The sequence below is a fragment of the Fonticula alba genome (assembly GCF_000388065.1).
Source record: "Fonticula alba strain ATCC 38817 unplaced genomic scaffold supercont2.11, whole genome shotgun sequence".
Taxonomy (NCBI): Eukaryota; order Rotosphaerida; family Fonticulaceae; genus Fonticula; species Fonticula alba.
The window spans coordinates 154,785-169,347 of NW_009242981.1; the positions used below are offsets into that span (position 1 = coordinate 154,785).

General features: G+C 74.2%; 1 protein-coding gene and 1 non-coding gene across 2 annotated transcripts; both read right to left on the bottom strand.

Annotated features, from left to right (window-relative positions):
• Nucleotides 1-958: 958 nt before the first annotated feature.
• H696_05438 lies at nucleotides 959-1,030 on the bottom strand. The gene has a single exon. It is a non-coding gene; the product is annotated as a tRNA-Asp (tRNA).
• Nucleotides 1,031-1,383: 353 nt separating this feature from the next.
• H696_05439 (serine/threonine protein kinase) lies at nucleotides 1,384-8,262 on the bottom strand. Its single transcript, XM_009499272.1, has 2 exons — nucleotides 6,691-8,262; nucleotides 1,384-6,308 (listed from the first exon to the last, which is right to left on the bottom strand). The coding sequence occupies exons 1-2, from the start codon at nucleotides 8,069-8,071 to the stop codon at nucleotides 1,468-1,470; spliced, it is 6,222 nt and encodes a 2,073-aa protein (XP_009497547.1). The 5' UTR covers nucleotides 8,072-8,262; the 3' UTR covers nucleotides 1,384-1,467.
• Nucleotides 8,263-14,563: the final 6,301 nt, after the last annotated feature.

Consider the following 14,563-nt stretch of genomic DNA (forward strand, 5'->3'; position numbering starts at 1 on the left):
CCCTCCCTGCGGGGCATGCCACGCTCGGGGACCTGGTCCCGCGGTTCCTAAACTAATCCCACGGACCCGCATCCCGTTTGGGCGATCCAGTTAAGGCGGTGCCGCGTCGCCGGCCCGCCCCATCCGGGTCCGGCGGTCGGCCGTGGGGGCCCGCGCACAAAGACACCCCCCCGCCTCGCCTGGCAGCCCGATGCCATATGCCGCCGGGCTGCCGGGCGTGTCCCGCCTGCGGCCACCACCGCGGCCGGCGCCCACCTGCCTCGAGGGCCCTCGACCGGCCGGCGGCCCTGGCCGGCCGACCCCCGGCGCGGCCCGCCAGCATCCGCCCGTTCGGGGCGCGTCCCGGCCGGCGGTCGCCTCGCCTGGCGCGCGCGCACACACGCGCCGGGCACAGGCCAACCCCACCCGGGCATGGGCCGCGCGCCAGCCCGGGCATCGAATCCACCCCGGGCCCGGGGCCCTGCCGCCGAGCCCAGCCCCGGTGGCCATCGCTCGGCACACGGCCACAGCCCGGCCGACGCGGCGTCCGCATGTCCCCCCCCCGCCGGCCCCTGGGCCCGGATGCCCAGCGGGGCCGATGCACATCCCCGGGCCCCCGGCGCGGCGCGCCATCCCCGCCGGGGCGCGCGCGCGCGCCTCCGGCAAAGCACGAGCTCCAGCCACCCAGGAGGCCCGCCGCCCGGGCTGGGCTGCATCCCGGGCCCCGCGAATGCGCGGGTCCGCCGCTGCGATGATTGCCCCCCCCCCCCGCCGATGCCGGGGGATCCCACGGCACGGGGCAGCTCAAAGGGGGGGGGGGACCGCCGGGACTCTCCCTCTCAGCGAGGCCCGACCCCGGCCATCGACACGAGGCTCCATGGGGCCCGCCGCGGCCGGCCCGAGCAACATGCGCCCGCCGGACACCGCGCCGGCAGAAAAAAAAAACCCAGCCCGCAGCGCGCCCGGGCGAAAAAGAATGCTCCCGATCCGGGAATTGAACCCGGGCCTCCCGCGTGACAGGCGGGGATTCTCACCACTATACTAATCGGGAGGCGAGATGGATGCCCCTTCGGTCCGGGGACTGATATGCGTGCCGCCCAGGCGCCGGCCCCGGGGCCGCGACACGCCCGCGCCCGCTCCGACACACCCGGGGGCCTGCTCCAGCGCACAGGGGCCCGCCCCCCATGCCAGGCATGCCCTCTCTTGGCCGACGCTCCCCGTTCCCCGCGCCCTCCCATGCGCCCGGCCCCCCACTCGCCCCGCGCCTTACGCCTCGCGCCCCGTGCCCTCCCATGCGCCCTCCCATGCGCCCCGCGTCCCTGGATGCCCCCCCACCCCCCTGCTCCACCCGCCCAGATGCCAGCAGACCAGGACCACCCAAGCCCGCGGGGAGGTGGAAAAAAAGGCACACAGAAAAGTTGCTATTCAAGATGTTTCTTTTCTTGCTTATCCCGGCCGGGCCCGGGGGCCGGCAGAGGGCGGATCCTGTCACTGGATGCCGGGCATGCCGCCGGCAAACACATGGAGGCCGGTGCACCGCTCGCGGAAGAGGGCCGCCGAGGGCCGCTCGGCCGGCGCCGCATACAGCGCCGACTCGATCAGGTCCCCGGCAAGGGCCGACACCGCCGGGCCGCGCGACCGCTCGCCAGCCACCACGGCCTCCATGATCTGCGAGATGTCCTTCCCGGGCCAGGGGGCCGTCCGGGTGAGGCACTCCTGCAGCATGACCGCCGCACTGAAGATGTCCGCCGGCAGGAAGAGCTCCCGATCCAGGAGCACCCCCCGCTGGAAGGCGGCGATCACCTCCGGCGAGGCGTACCGCACGCTCATGGCATTCAGCTCGGGCGTGCTGTGCACCAGGGCCGAGGACCGGCCGGCGCTCAGGCTCACCGAGGTGCCCAGGTCGCCGATGGCCGCGCTCCAGCCGCCGGCTGGCCGCCGGTTGACGAAGACATTGCCCGGCTTCAGGTCCCGGTGGGCCACCCCGTGCGCGTGCATGGCCTCCAGCCCGGTGGCCCACTGGCGGCACAGGTCCGCCAGGTCCACCTCCGACAGGTGGATCTCCAGGTACAGCAACACCTGCAGGTCGCAATCGAAGCGCTCCATCACAATGGCCGGGGGGGATTCCGAATAGCCATACATCCGGACCAGGTGCCCATGCTCCCGGAGCAGCCACATCAGGGCCACCTCATTCTGGAAGAGGGCATGGTGCACCGGCTGCATGGCCTCCGGCCGCATCCGCTTCACGGCCACCACGTCCGGGCAGCCCAGCCGGGCCACGACCCCCGGGCCGATGACCCGCGCGGCGTACACCGACGCCTGGCCCCCGGCCCCGAGCTGCTCGCCCAGCGGCTGGAAGCCGGCCGCCACGTCCACCAGGATGGCCCCGGGCAGGGCCAGCTCCACGATGGTGTTCAGCATGGTGGCGTCCTCGTCGTCGTCGTCGGCCGCCTTGCCGGCCGGGGCCCGGGCCCGGGCCCGCCGCCGCCTGGCCAAATACAGCCCCAGCACCAGCAGCAGGACCAGCACCAGCACCAGCAGGCCCACGGCCAGGCCGATGGCCAGGCCGACCCGCGAGCCGGCCGACTCCCGGGCCCGGTCGCAGTGGCCCGGCTCCGGGCCGGAGCACGGCCCCTCGCAGCTGGCGTGGCACCGGCCGCATGTGCCCGGGTCCTGGGCCTCGGTGAAGTGCCCCTCCGGGCACACCGGCACACAGGCGGCCCGGCTGTCCGGCGGCCGCGCCGGCAGCAGCAGCAGCCCGGCCATGCACCGGTCGCAGGACCCCGCCTCCGGGCAATGGACCAGCTCCCCGGGCCGGAGGGTGCACCCGTGCTGGCCGTCGGCCGGCCCGGCGCACTGCTCGCACCCGGCCGGGCACCGAACACACATGTCCCCCACCGGGGCCATGGCCGCCGGGCAGGCCGACCGGCACTGGGCCTCCTCCGGCACCAGCAGCAGCCCCGGCCGGCAGCCGGTGCACCGGTCGGCCGCGCCGGCGCACCCGGCGCAGGGGTCCGCACAGGGGCCACACTCGGTCGCCCCGGCCGGCAGGAAGGCCCCGGCCGGGCACTCGACATGGCACTCGCCGGCCGCCAGGACATACCCCGGGTCGCAGGCCGTGCAGTGCATGGCGCACGCCGGCCCGATGGCCTCGCACGCGCGGCAATGCCCCGGGCAGGCGACACACCGGCCGCCATCCGGACAGCCGGCCCACCCGTCGGCCGGGCAGGCCCCCACGCACAGCCCCCCCGGGCCGACCATGTCCCGGCCGTGGCAGCTCCGGCAGGAGGCCCGGTCATCGCACAGGGCGCACGACGCGTGGCAGGCAGCGCACGTGCCGGCCTCGGCGAAGTACCCGGCCGGGCAGCCGGCCAGACACTCGCCCTGCCACAGGACCCGGCCCTCCGGGCAGCCGGTGCACTGCCGCGCCCCGGGCCCGGAGCAGGCCCCACACGTCCCATCGCACGGGACACATGCCGACCCCGGGTCCGTGGCATAGGTCCCGGCCGGGCAGGCCGCATGGCACCGGCCGGCCAGCAGGAACGGCGCCCCCGGGCCGCACGTCAGACACTGGTCCGGGCCCGGGCCGTAGCATGTGCCGCACGCCGCGTGGCACGTGAAGCACATGCCGCCCAGCGGGGTGCTGCCAGCCGGGCAGGCAGCCACGCAGGCCGGCCCGGCCAGCAGCCACCCGCGCTCGCACTGCTCGCACGTGCCGCCGCCGGCCGGGCAGCTGGCGCACTGGCCCGGGCAGGCGACACACCCGCCGGGCTCGGTGCCATACCCGGCCGGGCAGGCCGGCGTGCACCGGCCCGGGCGCTGGTCCCGCGGCAGGGCCAGCATGCCCGCCGGGCAGGCCAGGCACTCGGTCGACCGGACCCCGGCGCACTGCCGGCAGGACACATGGCATGGCAGGCACCGGCCGGCCACGGCCACATGGCCCTCGGCGCAATCCTGCAGGCATTGGTCATCCTGCAGCACGGCATCACGGCACCGCCAGCAATGCCGGTCATCGGGCCCATTGCACGTGGCGCAGGCCGCATGGCAGGGCAGGCACTGGCTCGTGCCCGGGTCCCGGTACCGGCCATCGCCACAGTGGGACATGCAGGCCCCCTGCCCGGTGCCCGGGGTCCCCTCCACCAGGTCCAGCCCGGCCGCGCAACTGCCACACTCGGCCTCCCCGCCGCCGGTGCAGGTGGCGCAGCTGACCGCACACGGCTGGCAGGTCTCCCCATTGGACCAGGTCCCGGCCGGGCACGAGGCCACACAGGCCCCGGGCCCGGTCAGCACCAGCCCCGGCTGGCAGGCCAGGCACCGGTCCGCCGTGCAGCTCGCGCACCCGGCCGGGCAGGGCACACAGGCGCCCGTGGCCCCGGGCCCCGGGGCCGGCACCTCCCACCGGTGCCCGCCGGCACACGCCTGGCAGGCGGTCGCGGCGCCGGCGCACATGCTGCAGCTGCCATGGCACGCGGCACACCGCCCGGGCCCGGCATACTCGCCCGGCGAGCAGGCCGCCCCGCACAGGGACGGCACCTGCGCATCGGGGCTCAGGAAAACCAGCCCCGGCCGGCAGGCCGTGCAGGCGGCCCCGTCCGTGCACCCGGCGCACGACCCGTCGCACGGCCGGCATGCGGCCGCCGTCACATCCGGCCACCAGTTGCCCGGGCAGCCCGGCACACAGCTGCCCGCATGGTAGAGCAGCCCGGCCGGGCAGGCCGTGCACCGGCTCGAGCCGGACCCATCGCACTCCAGGCAGGTGGGGTGGCATGGCTGGCACATGGGCCCGAAGGTGCCGGCCGGGCAGTCGACCACCACCGAGAAGGCCACCAGCCCGACATGCGGCGCAAGGGCCACCAGCTCCAGCGAGTGCCCGGAGATGGGCGACGCGGCCGATGCCTGCGAGCCGGCCCGCGTCGAGGCCCCCGGCCCGGACACCCGCCACAGGGCCGCCGGCGACCAGAGAGCCTCGACGTGATTGCGTTGGATCTCCGCCGGCAGCATGGCGAAGGTGGCCGGCTGCAGGCTACACGGGCCCCGGTCCCCCAGGGGACAGTACAACACCGACAGCCCCAGGAAGGTCCGGCTCATCAGCAGCAGCGCACTCGGATAGTGCGGTCCGCCCAGGGGCAGGGCCAGGGCTTGGAATTGGCTGTTCGCCTGCCAGCCCGACCCGAGGGCCACCGGCTCCGGGAAGGTCCCCAGCACTTGGACATGGGTGTCCAGCTCGGTGGCGCGGCCGGCCACCAGCATGTCCCCGGACGCCTGGCGAACAAGCCACTCGGGCCCGGCGGTGTTGACGAAGACCAATTCACCGGGATCCGCGGCCTGCTCCCGGTGCCGGGGCAGGACCACCGGCACAAAGGCATTGTCCTGGCCCGGCAGCCCCGGCACCAGGGACCCCTCGACCGCCATCCGGCGCGAGTCGGCCCCCAGCAGCGCCCACGGCCCGGCGGTGGCCTGCTGCCACATGGTCGTCCAGACAAACCAGTCCCCCAGCCCCGGCGCCGCGCGGAGCCCGAGCGACGTGTGCACCGGCAGGACGGCCACCCCGGTGGCCTCCACCGGCTGGATGATCAACTCCATGGACCTGGGGTCCGCGCGGATGACATACACCTGGGCGTGGTTCGACCGCACGACAAGGGCATTGGCATGCACGCGTGCCATGCTGGAGCAATAGAAACCCGCGGACTTCGAGTATTGGATGGAATCCACCACACACGCGGCAGCCACATTGCAAGTCATCCTCAGCATATGGAGCTCGCCCGCGGGGTCGCACGCCATCACCCTATGCGTGGCCTTGCCATTGAACGCCAGCGGCCCGAGCTCGGCGGCCGACCTCAGCCATGTGCCGATCGGCAAGTTCAGCTGGCTGACCTGTCGCACGCGCGGGACATCCGACTGGATGTCCTGCGGCGATTCTTGGATGAAGGCGTCGCCGTAGCGCGAAAAAAGCAGGACCCCGGTCGGCGGGCCAGACGGCCGGGTCGAGATGAGGACCGCGTCCGCGTCGAGGTCCAACGATAGCCAGCTTTCATTCATGCTGGCCATGTCCATCGGGTCGGGCAAGTCCTCCGGCTGCGTCGGCTGCGGGACGGTCAGCTCGACCGTGGCCCGGGGCTGGCCGACAGGCTGGCAGGTACCGCTCACCGGGGCGAAGCCCATCGAGCAGGCTGTCACGCAGGTGGTCCTCTGGCTGTCGACATCCACCTGGTTGAGGAAGCCGCCGGCGCACACCAGGCAGTCCTCTTGGTCACAGGTGAGGCAATTGGGGTCGGTGCAGGCCTGGCAGGAATGGCTCTCATGCGAGAAGGGCGCCTCGTCTGTCGGGTCTTCGAGTGGGAGATTGGCGGCCGGGCGGGCGCGCACGCGCGCGGCCGGCGTGTGTCGATGAGAATGCGAAAGAACGTGAACATGGACAGGTCGCAGGGGGGAGGGGGGGGGGGACAAGGCGACAAGGAGCAGGGAGAGGGGGCAGGGCGCATGGACAGAGGTATTATGCACAAGGCGCATGGGGACCGGGCACATGCACGGGCCGCAGGGACATGGGCGCAGGCATAACAGCGACACCGAGGGCCAGGGGAGGGAAAAAATACCGGGCACACAGGCCCCAAGCCAAATGTCCGGCGCCGTGATGGCGTTCAGGGGCGTCAGCAGAAGAAAGCAGGCGGCGAAAGCCCCACAGCCCCCCTCCCGGGCAAGAAGCGCACGCACCTGGCCCTCGCTCCAGATAGTGCCTCGAGACACAGCCGGCGCACAGGTGAGCGTCCGACACGAAGGGCGACATCGCCTGGCCCGGAGCACATGCCCAGCCGCGGGCCAATTCATGGAAGCGGTCCTCCCTCTCGCAACGGATGGTCCAATCATCCTCACAGCCGAGGGCCTTGTCATCGAAGAGCACCGTCGACCCGGACACCAGGTACCACGGGTACGTCGGCCGGTCCGAAGTGTGAAGCCGAGCCAACTGCAGGCCGGCCGGCTGGTTGAAGCCCCTCGGCAGGATGACCGCCCGCTTGGCCAGCGTGTCACTCTCCATGGAGTACATCCACACCCGGTGGAGCGGATCGGTGGCATTCGGCACAATCAAATAGAAGAACTTGGCCAGGTTGGGCGATACGGCATCGACCGGGGGGGCCAGGAGCCGCACCCCTTCCAGCGGCAGGACGCTCGGCAAACTCACCGACACATAATCACGTATGCTGGTCGGAGTGAAGCAAGTGAGTACAGCCAAAATGCCATCCTTTTGTACGATGATGACATCGGCCCCATCCGGACAGCTTTCCTGGGTGGAGGTCAACCGCGTGGCGGCAAGGGCCAGGATGGTTCTGCTGGAGGGCCATGAGCGTACGTGCACCTGCATCGAGCTTTCCAGCGCGATGTGCACGACATCCTTGCCGACAGACATGTAGAAGGACTGGTGCATGCCGGGCACGGCCAGGCCCGGGCCCAGAAACGCATTGGGTGCAGAGACTGGCAAAGCCAAGGGCCCGGCCCCCGACAACCTGGCCAAGTACACCGAGCGCGTGGCGTCCGGGTCCCCGATGAGGCCCAGCAGGATGACCTCCCGGTCGGCAGTACCGGCCACAGCGGCCAGCAGCTCGGTGCTCGGGGCCGGAAGGTCGAATACCGTGGTGCCATCGAAGTATGCCACCTCCTTGTGAGTATACTCCACGACCGTGGGTTCGGGGTTGTTGACGCTCAGGACAAAGAACAAGCCCCCGGAGCTGGACAAGCCCGACCGCGGCCGCGTGATCGATTGGAACTCCCCGGCGAAGAAGGGCCCCCAGCGGACCTCCTGCAGGTCCTCCAGCGAGTCCCGCTGGGTCTTCCTCCTAATGACATCGTCGGAAATCCGGATGAACGCCGTGGAGAAGCCGTCATAGTGCGTGCGCAGGAGGGCCGGCTGCGAGTCGTGCAGCAGCTGCCACGGCGCCGCGTACAGGAAGACCTCCTGCTGGTGTGAGGGCCTCACCGAGAGCCCGGCCGCCAGCAGCAGGGTGACCAGCAGCAGGACCATGCGTGACATGAGCGCCGGCCGACGCCGGGCCGGCGTGTTCCGGCCGGGTCGGCTCTCGCGCCGGGCCACTGCCAGCATGTCGGCCCTTGGGCTGAAGGTGGGCGCCGGGCGCGGGTGTCCAGGCGGCGAGCGACGGGCAGGCCAGCAACCAGACAAGGGGCCCGGCAGCCGGTGAGCGGTTCAAGGTGCGGCAGAGCACCAAACAGGGGGCGGGGGGCGCAAAGGGGGGCCGTGTGAGGGGGCAAACACGGGCGAGGGCAAGAGGCGAGGGCAGGGACATTGCACGGCACCGGGGCCCGCCTGGGCCCGGGGGTACCTGCATTTGACAGACACCCCCGGTCCAGGAGCGGGAGGGCGCGGCGGGGCAAGCACACTCGACGGGGAAAGGGCAAGAGAAGGGCCGGCCCCCCCCCCCCCCCCTCCCCCCAGACAGCCACCCGCTCGGCCGGCCGGGAATGCGTGTGGTCGGCCGAACGGCCGCGGCGCCCCGCCCGGCGAAGGGCGCTGCTCTTCCCACGGAAGCCTCGCGCCGCCGATTGGGGCAGGACGCCCCCGGGCGTTTGGACGGCGCGCCCCTTCTGTTTTTTATCGCCGCTGCTGCTCCTACTGTTGTGGCTCTTCCCGGGCGACATATTACACCTGGCGCGGATGCTTTTCACATGTGCGGGCATTTTTCCCGCCTGTTTCAGCGCTTCCTGCCCGGCGGGAGGGGCCGACGCTTCCGGCGCGCCGCCCCCGCCCCTGAGCTTGGAATGGGCACCAAGCCGGTCTGAATCATCCGGCGGAATGCGTGCGTCAACGGAGAAACGACCCCTCCCGTGGCACCTCATCAAAAGACCCGCGCACATGCTTCCCGGACGGGAAGGCTCGGGGCCGATCTTCCGCCACTCGCTCCCCTGCGCCCTCCCTCCCCTGAGCACGCGCGTCTCGCGCTGTGTGTGCCGCGCCCGGCCAGATGCCGCGGGAGCCCGCCCGGCCTTCGCGGCCGCGACCCCCCCCCCCGCCATGGGGCCCGGACTCGTTGGGAGGCCATCACCAGAACAGGCTCTGTACTTGGAGAACGGCGCTGGCACGTTGGCACCCGGGGCGAGCGCGCTGCGCATCTATGCCCGTGCACGCCGCCACTGCCAACCCCGGGGGCTGAGACCGAGCACAAGAGCCGGGGCCTCCGCAGCCAGGCCGGACGCCGGTCCGGCACTCCGCCTCCCCTCGCCCCGGCTCCCCGCGGCTGCCCATAGCCTGCCATGTGCATGCCGCCGTCCCGTGCCTGCCTCCTGGGCCGGGCTGTCGATCGCACCCCGGCCGGCGGCCCCCAGGCCGAGCGGCGTGCGACCAGGCACCCCGGCCACCGCCGTTGGTGAGCCCATCCGCCGGCGCAGGCTCGGTGCCGCCAGCAAAGCCCTCGCGCGCGGCCGACTGGGTGGTGGATCTCGCGCACGCGCGCGCACACGCGCAACTGTCCACGGGCCTACCCTTGGAGATCGAGGGGGCACGCACGACCCGCCTGCCGCGTGGGACACGCGTGCCAGGGCCGCCGGGGGGTGCCACCCACCAACCGAATCGACGTGCTGCCCCCTCCCCCTCCCACGCCAACCAGCGCTCCGGACGCGCACCATGCCCGGGCCGCCTGTCGGCCGCGCAACGGACACCTCCCCGGGCCCCGGCCGCAAGGGCTGAGGCAAGCGACGTGGCACCCGCCCCGCCTGCGCCGGCCGGCGACACCAACGCCAGCACCCTGCCCCCCTCCGCCTCGTCCGGCCGGTGGATGGATGCTGGATGCCCGGCCAGGCCCGGCATGGGGACGCCTGTGCGCCGCAATGGCGCCCCCATCTCGCGCACCGCCGCCCGTCGCCACGGCCCCGCGGCACCGGCGCCCCGCCTGGCAGCGCCTCCCGCACACACACCCGCACACACACACACACACACACACACACACACACACACACACACACACACACACACACACACACATACCACGAGCATCTTGCCCAGTGATGTCGGGTGTCGCCAGCGCCGGGCCGCCGGCACTCAGCACGGCTGCCGGGGCCGCAACTACGCCCGGCAGGCCGAGCTCTCGGTCGGGCGGCTCCCGCAGCCCCGGACGCCCGGGGGGGGGGGGCCATCCACCGGCAACTCCGCTCGCCCTGCAGCCTGGCCCGCGCCGCCCGGCGACCGCGGCGAACCGCACGCCGGGGGACACGAGCCGCTGGGCCCCACGTCAACCTCCCTGCCCTGGCGGCGGCCCCGCTCGCAGCGCCCAGGCCCAAGATCCCCCTTTGAGCGGGCTCGCCCCTGGAGCCGGTGCGCGCGCATGCCCGCCCCGCCACTGTCTCTCGCAATGCACTCGCCCCCTTTGGTTCGACCAAGCCCCCCCCCCCCTCGCCCTCGGACGCAGGAGTACTGTGCTCCGAAGCACCGGCGGTGGGGGCCGCCATGCGCCAGGACCCGGGCGCCCATGATGCGCCCGGCCCGGCTCCAAGTAGGGGGAGGAGGGAGTGCGGGCGTGCCAGGAGATTCCCCTCCCTTGGGACCGTGGCGGGCCGTGGCCCCCGCTTCGCCAGCCGCCTGGCACCGGGGCCAGCGCGGCCGGCCTGCTGCCGCCCCACGCCACCAGCCCATGTCGGCCACAGTGCATGCCCGATTGGCGGCTCGAGCGGCGCGCCCCGCGACGCATACGCCCCACCGGCGACCAGCGAGCTGCGCGCGCCGAGCCAGCACCGCGCGCCACGCCGCCCCCCTGCCGGCGGCCGACCTGCCGGCCGACGGCCGTCGAACCGGCACCCGCCCTGGGCGCGCGCACGTGCGTGCGTGCGTGTGTGTGTGTGTGTGTGTGTCAGCTGCTGGCGCAAGGTCCCCGCTCGACGCCCGGGCGGGGCCCACGCCCGAGGAAGCCGGCCCCCGGCCATCCTGGGCACCTTGAGAGGGGCATTTCCGCGCCCGGGGGTGCCCACTGGCGCACCCCCCCCCCTCCGGACAGGCGGCCTCCCGCTGGGCAGCGGCTCGGGCCATGGCAGGCGCCTATCCCGTGCGCCTGGCGCTGCCCATGCCAGCCCGCAGCCCTTCTCGCGATCCCGGCATCCCGGGCGCGTGCACTCGAATAAACACCAAACCAGCCCATGTCACCGCGCCCGGCCGCCCCAGGCGCCGACATTCCGGCCACGGGCGGTGCGCCTGGCCCTCGGCCGTGCTCCCGCGAATGAGTCCCCCGCCGGGTGTGCCCGGGCGTCGCCATTGACTGGGCGGCTCGGGGCCCTTCCCACCGGGACCGGGCCACTGCCAAGCCCCCGCTCGCGGCCGCCCACCCATGAGAGCACGCCCGCCGGGCATGGCCGCGCCTCGGCCGCAGGGCGGGCTCCCATCCGGACCGCCGGGGTTGTCCCCCTGTGCCGCGCGCCGGGGCACTTGCTGTCGAAGGACCTCGGCCGCCGGGCCAAACGACGGCCCAGCCATGCGCCCATTGCCGGCCTCCCCTGCCCCGGCGCCGGTCCCGGGCCATGCCCCGCCCCGTGGCTTCCGGCCCTGGGACACCGGTCCTAGGGAGGCGAGGCGGCCGCGCCACGCCGCGCCGCGCCGCGCGCAAGCCACGGCTCCCGGCACGCGGGCGCCGCTCGGCCCGTGCCGCTCGCATCCGGCGCCAACGACCGCCCCGCCCCGGCCACCCCGCGATGGGCGGCTCGGCGGCCGAAGTCCGGTGCACACACACACACACGCACACGTCTCGCGATGGGCCCCGCCAGACCGCCCCCCTGGGCCATGCGGAGCCCCTTCGTGCGTTGGCACACCCGCGTATCACATGCCGGTGGTCATGGGAAGGGCCCGAGCGCCGGAAAAGCGCCATTATTTAATACATATCAAGCTGAATATTGAAAAGGTGCCATCGGCCAGGGGGGGCAGAAGAAACAGCGCCGGACGCAACGCACCCCCCGGGGGCGCCGGACGGGGCCCGGGTATGAGAGCCGCCGGGGGCTCGCACTCGGGCGGCGACCGCCCGCGCCATTTGTATTTCACCCCCATTCCCCCCGCCTCCATTCGGACCTCCTCGCCCCTCCCTTGGCCCTCCTCCGCGGGTCCCCTGCCCGTGCCCCGGTCCGCGCCTCGGCGAGCCCGGCTGCCAGGCTGGCCATGTACCCTGCCCCCTTCGGGAAGCCCAGGCCACGGCCAGGGAGATGAGCAGGTGGCCCCGGGTCCCGCGGGCGCGCGGCCCTCCGGCCGGATGCCGCCCTCGGCGTGGCGGGACCCGGCCCGCACCCCGGACGGCTGATCGGCCGACCGACCGGTCGGCCAGCACACGGGCGGCCATGTCCTGCTGATGGCCACCCGGCCACCCTCCTCACCGGGGCGAGTCCCTGCGCGGCGCCGGTGCCGCCGTCGATGCGCGCGCCCGTGGCTGGCCACCTCCCTGGCCGCGTGCTTTGCCGGCGATGCCGGCAGCATGACGCATGGCGCTCCGGGCCACCGCCGACCCTGCGTTGGCCGCCGGCCCCCGCGCCGGGCGCAACGCCCCGGGCCCCGGTCACTCGGGCAACCTTCGGGCCGCCCGCCCGCCCGCGGCAAGGGTCCCGGCAAGGCACGAGGGCCCGACAGGGGGCGGCGTGCGAGCCGGCTGTCCGCCCTGCGCGCGCGGCCGCTACCGGCCGGGCCTGCCCCACCTCTTGCGGGGGGACATGCCCCCCCCCCCCCCCCCATTGGCGCATCGCATCCTGGACGTGGGTGCCGGGACACGCCTCGTCATCCCGGCCAGGACCCTCGATCCCGGGGCATGCGCTGGTCCCGGGCGCCGGTGGGGCCGATCGCTCGCACATGCAAGTGGCCGCCGCCCGCGCGCCCCCATGCAAGCGGGCGCATTCTCCCGTGGCGCCTCGCACCCCGCGGTGACCCGATTAGACGCGGTGGCCGGGGCCGGGCACGCCGCGCGCAAAGGCGTCGGCGCCCGGCGCGGCCCTCAGGCCCGTTGCCTGCGGGCCACGCACATGCGGCACCCCGCTGAATGGGGTGCCCTGTCGCGATGACCCCCCTGAGGCCATTGCCCTTTCCCCCCGCTGGCTCGTCAATGCCCATCGGCTGGCGTGGGGGACGCCCCTCCCTCCGGGCCCAGGGGCGCCGTCCATGGGGGGCCCAGTCCGACCGGCGAATCGCGGCCATCCGGCTCCGCGGCCTGCTCCCAAGGCGTCCGGGACGCTCGATTCCTTCCTCCCCCCGCCTGATGAAGGTCCCGCTGCGGGGGCCTCGCGCGCCCGGGCGCGCCGGAATGCCCGGGTCCCCTGGCCGGACAAACGGCCGCCCCCCACCACCCATGGCCGACGGATATGCTCATGTGTGACGAGCCGCCGGCGGGCATCGATCTGCACGTCGGGCGGGCGTCTTCGCGTCCCGCAGTGCCAGATGGCGCCGCGGCCGCCGCGACCGAGGGGCCTCTCTCTCTCTCTCTCTGTGCATGTCCCCCCCTCCCGATGCAGACACACCACACCACGAAGCCGCTCCTCGGGGCGGGGATGGCCGCGGCCCGACGCGCTGGGCGGGGGGGGGTCCCGGTCGCGCCATCCGGCCCACCGTCGGCTGCGTTCGCTCGGTCCCCCGAGGCCGCCTCCCTTGGGTCCGGCCGGTGGGCAGCTGCCTGGCCCGGGCCGCGGCCCATCGTCGCGGGCCGATCCGACGCCAGCAAGCGCGGCCCCGCCCGGCGGGCCACGTCCGCTGGCCCCACACCGGCCGTGGTCCCTCCTGCTCGAGGGGCGTCGCCATGCGCCACACGCCCGGGCCCGTGGTGCGCCTCGACGCCCCGGTCCTTGGGGGATCCCCCCGCCAGCCCCCCCTTGGCCGGCAGCTCACCGCCCTCCCCCCTCTGGCGCCATGTCGACACTGGGCGCTCGCCATCGTGCCGCCGGCTCGCCCGGCAGGTGGCCACCCTGCGCTCGAAGTCGAGCCCCCACTCCCCGCCCTGGCGCGGGTCGATCCTCGCCCTGCATCCTGTGCCAGCCTGAAGCTGGGGCTTGCGCCGGGCGACCGTGCGGCCCGCCGCCACCGTCGCAGGGCCGCCAGGCACGGCGGCACCATGCGCAAAGGTCCCCTCCTCCTCGAGCAGCCCCGCGGCCGGGCCAGCGAGGCCTTTTCTTGGGCCCGGGTGCCCCTGCCTCGTCGACCGAGCTCCACCAGCCGGCACACTTGCGGCCCGTCTCCCTGGCCCCATCTCCCCCTCAGGCCGCCTCTCCCCGGCTCGGGCCGGGCCCTGCCCTGCGGCCAGCCGCCACCCTGGCCGCGAAGCAGGTCACGCGCCCCCGCCGGATGGCTTCGGGGATGCCTGGCCCCGGCTGCCGGTGTCCCCGGGAATCGGCCCCCTCGTGGGGCCCCCCGCGGCGTCGCTGGCCGGCACAGGCGGCGCCCTGGCTCGAGCGCAAGCCCCCGCATGACCTACCTGCCCCGAGGCTGCCGCGCACCTCCGGCCCGCTCGCGGACACGAGGGGCGCATTCTCCCCCTGCGGCCTCCTCCCTGCCCGGGCCGGGTGCCCGTGCGTCCGGCCGTCCCGCCCCCCGGGCCCGCGGATGCCAGGCCGGCGCCCGCCGGCAGGCACACCC

Excerpts from the sequence above, each read along its gene's own strand:
- H696_05439 (XM_009499272.1), bottom strand. The coding sequence starts at position 8,071 with ATGCTGGCAGTGGCCCGGCGCGAGAGCCGACCCGGCCGGAACACGCCG. Across the intron at positions 6,309-6,690 it reads CTATCTGGAGCGAGGGCCAG|ACCCGACAGACGAGGCGCCC; the intron begins GTGCGTGCGCTT and ends TCCCACTCGAAG.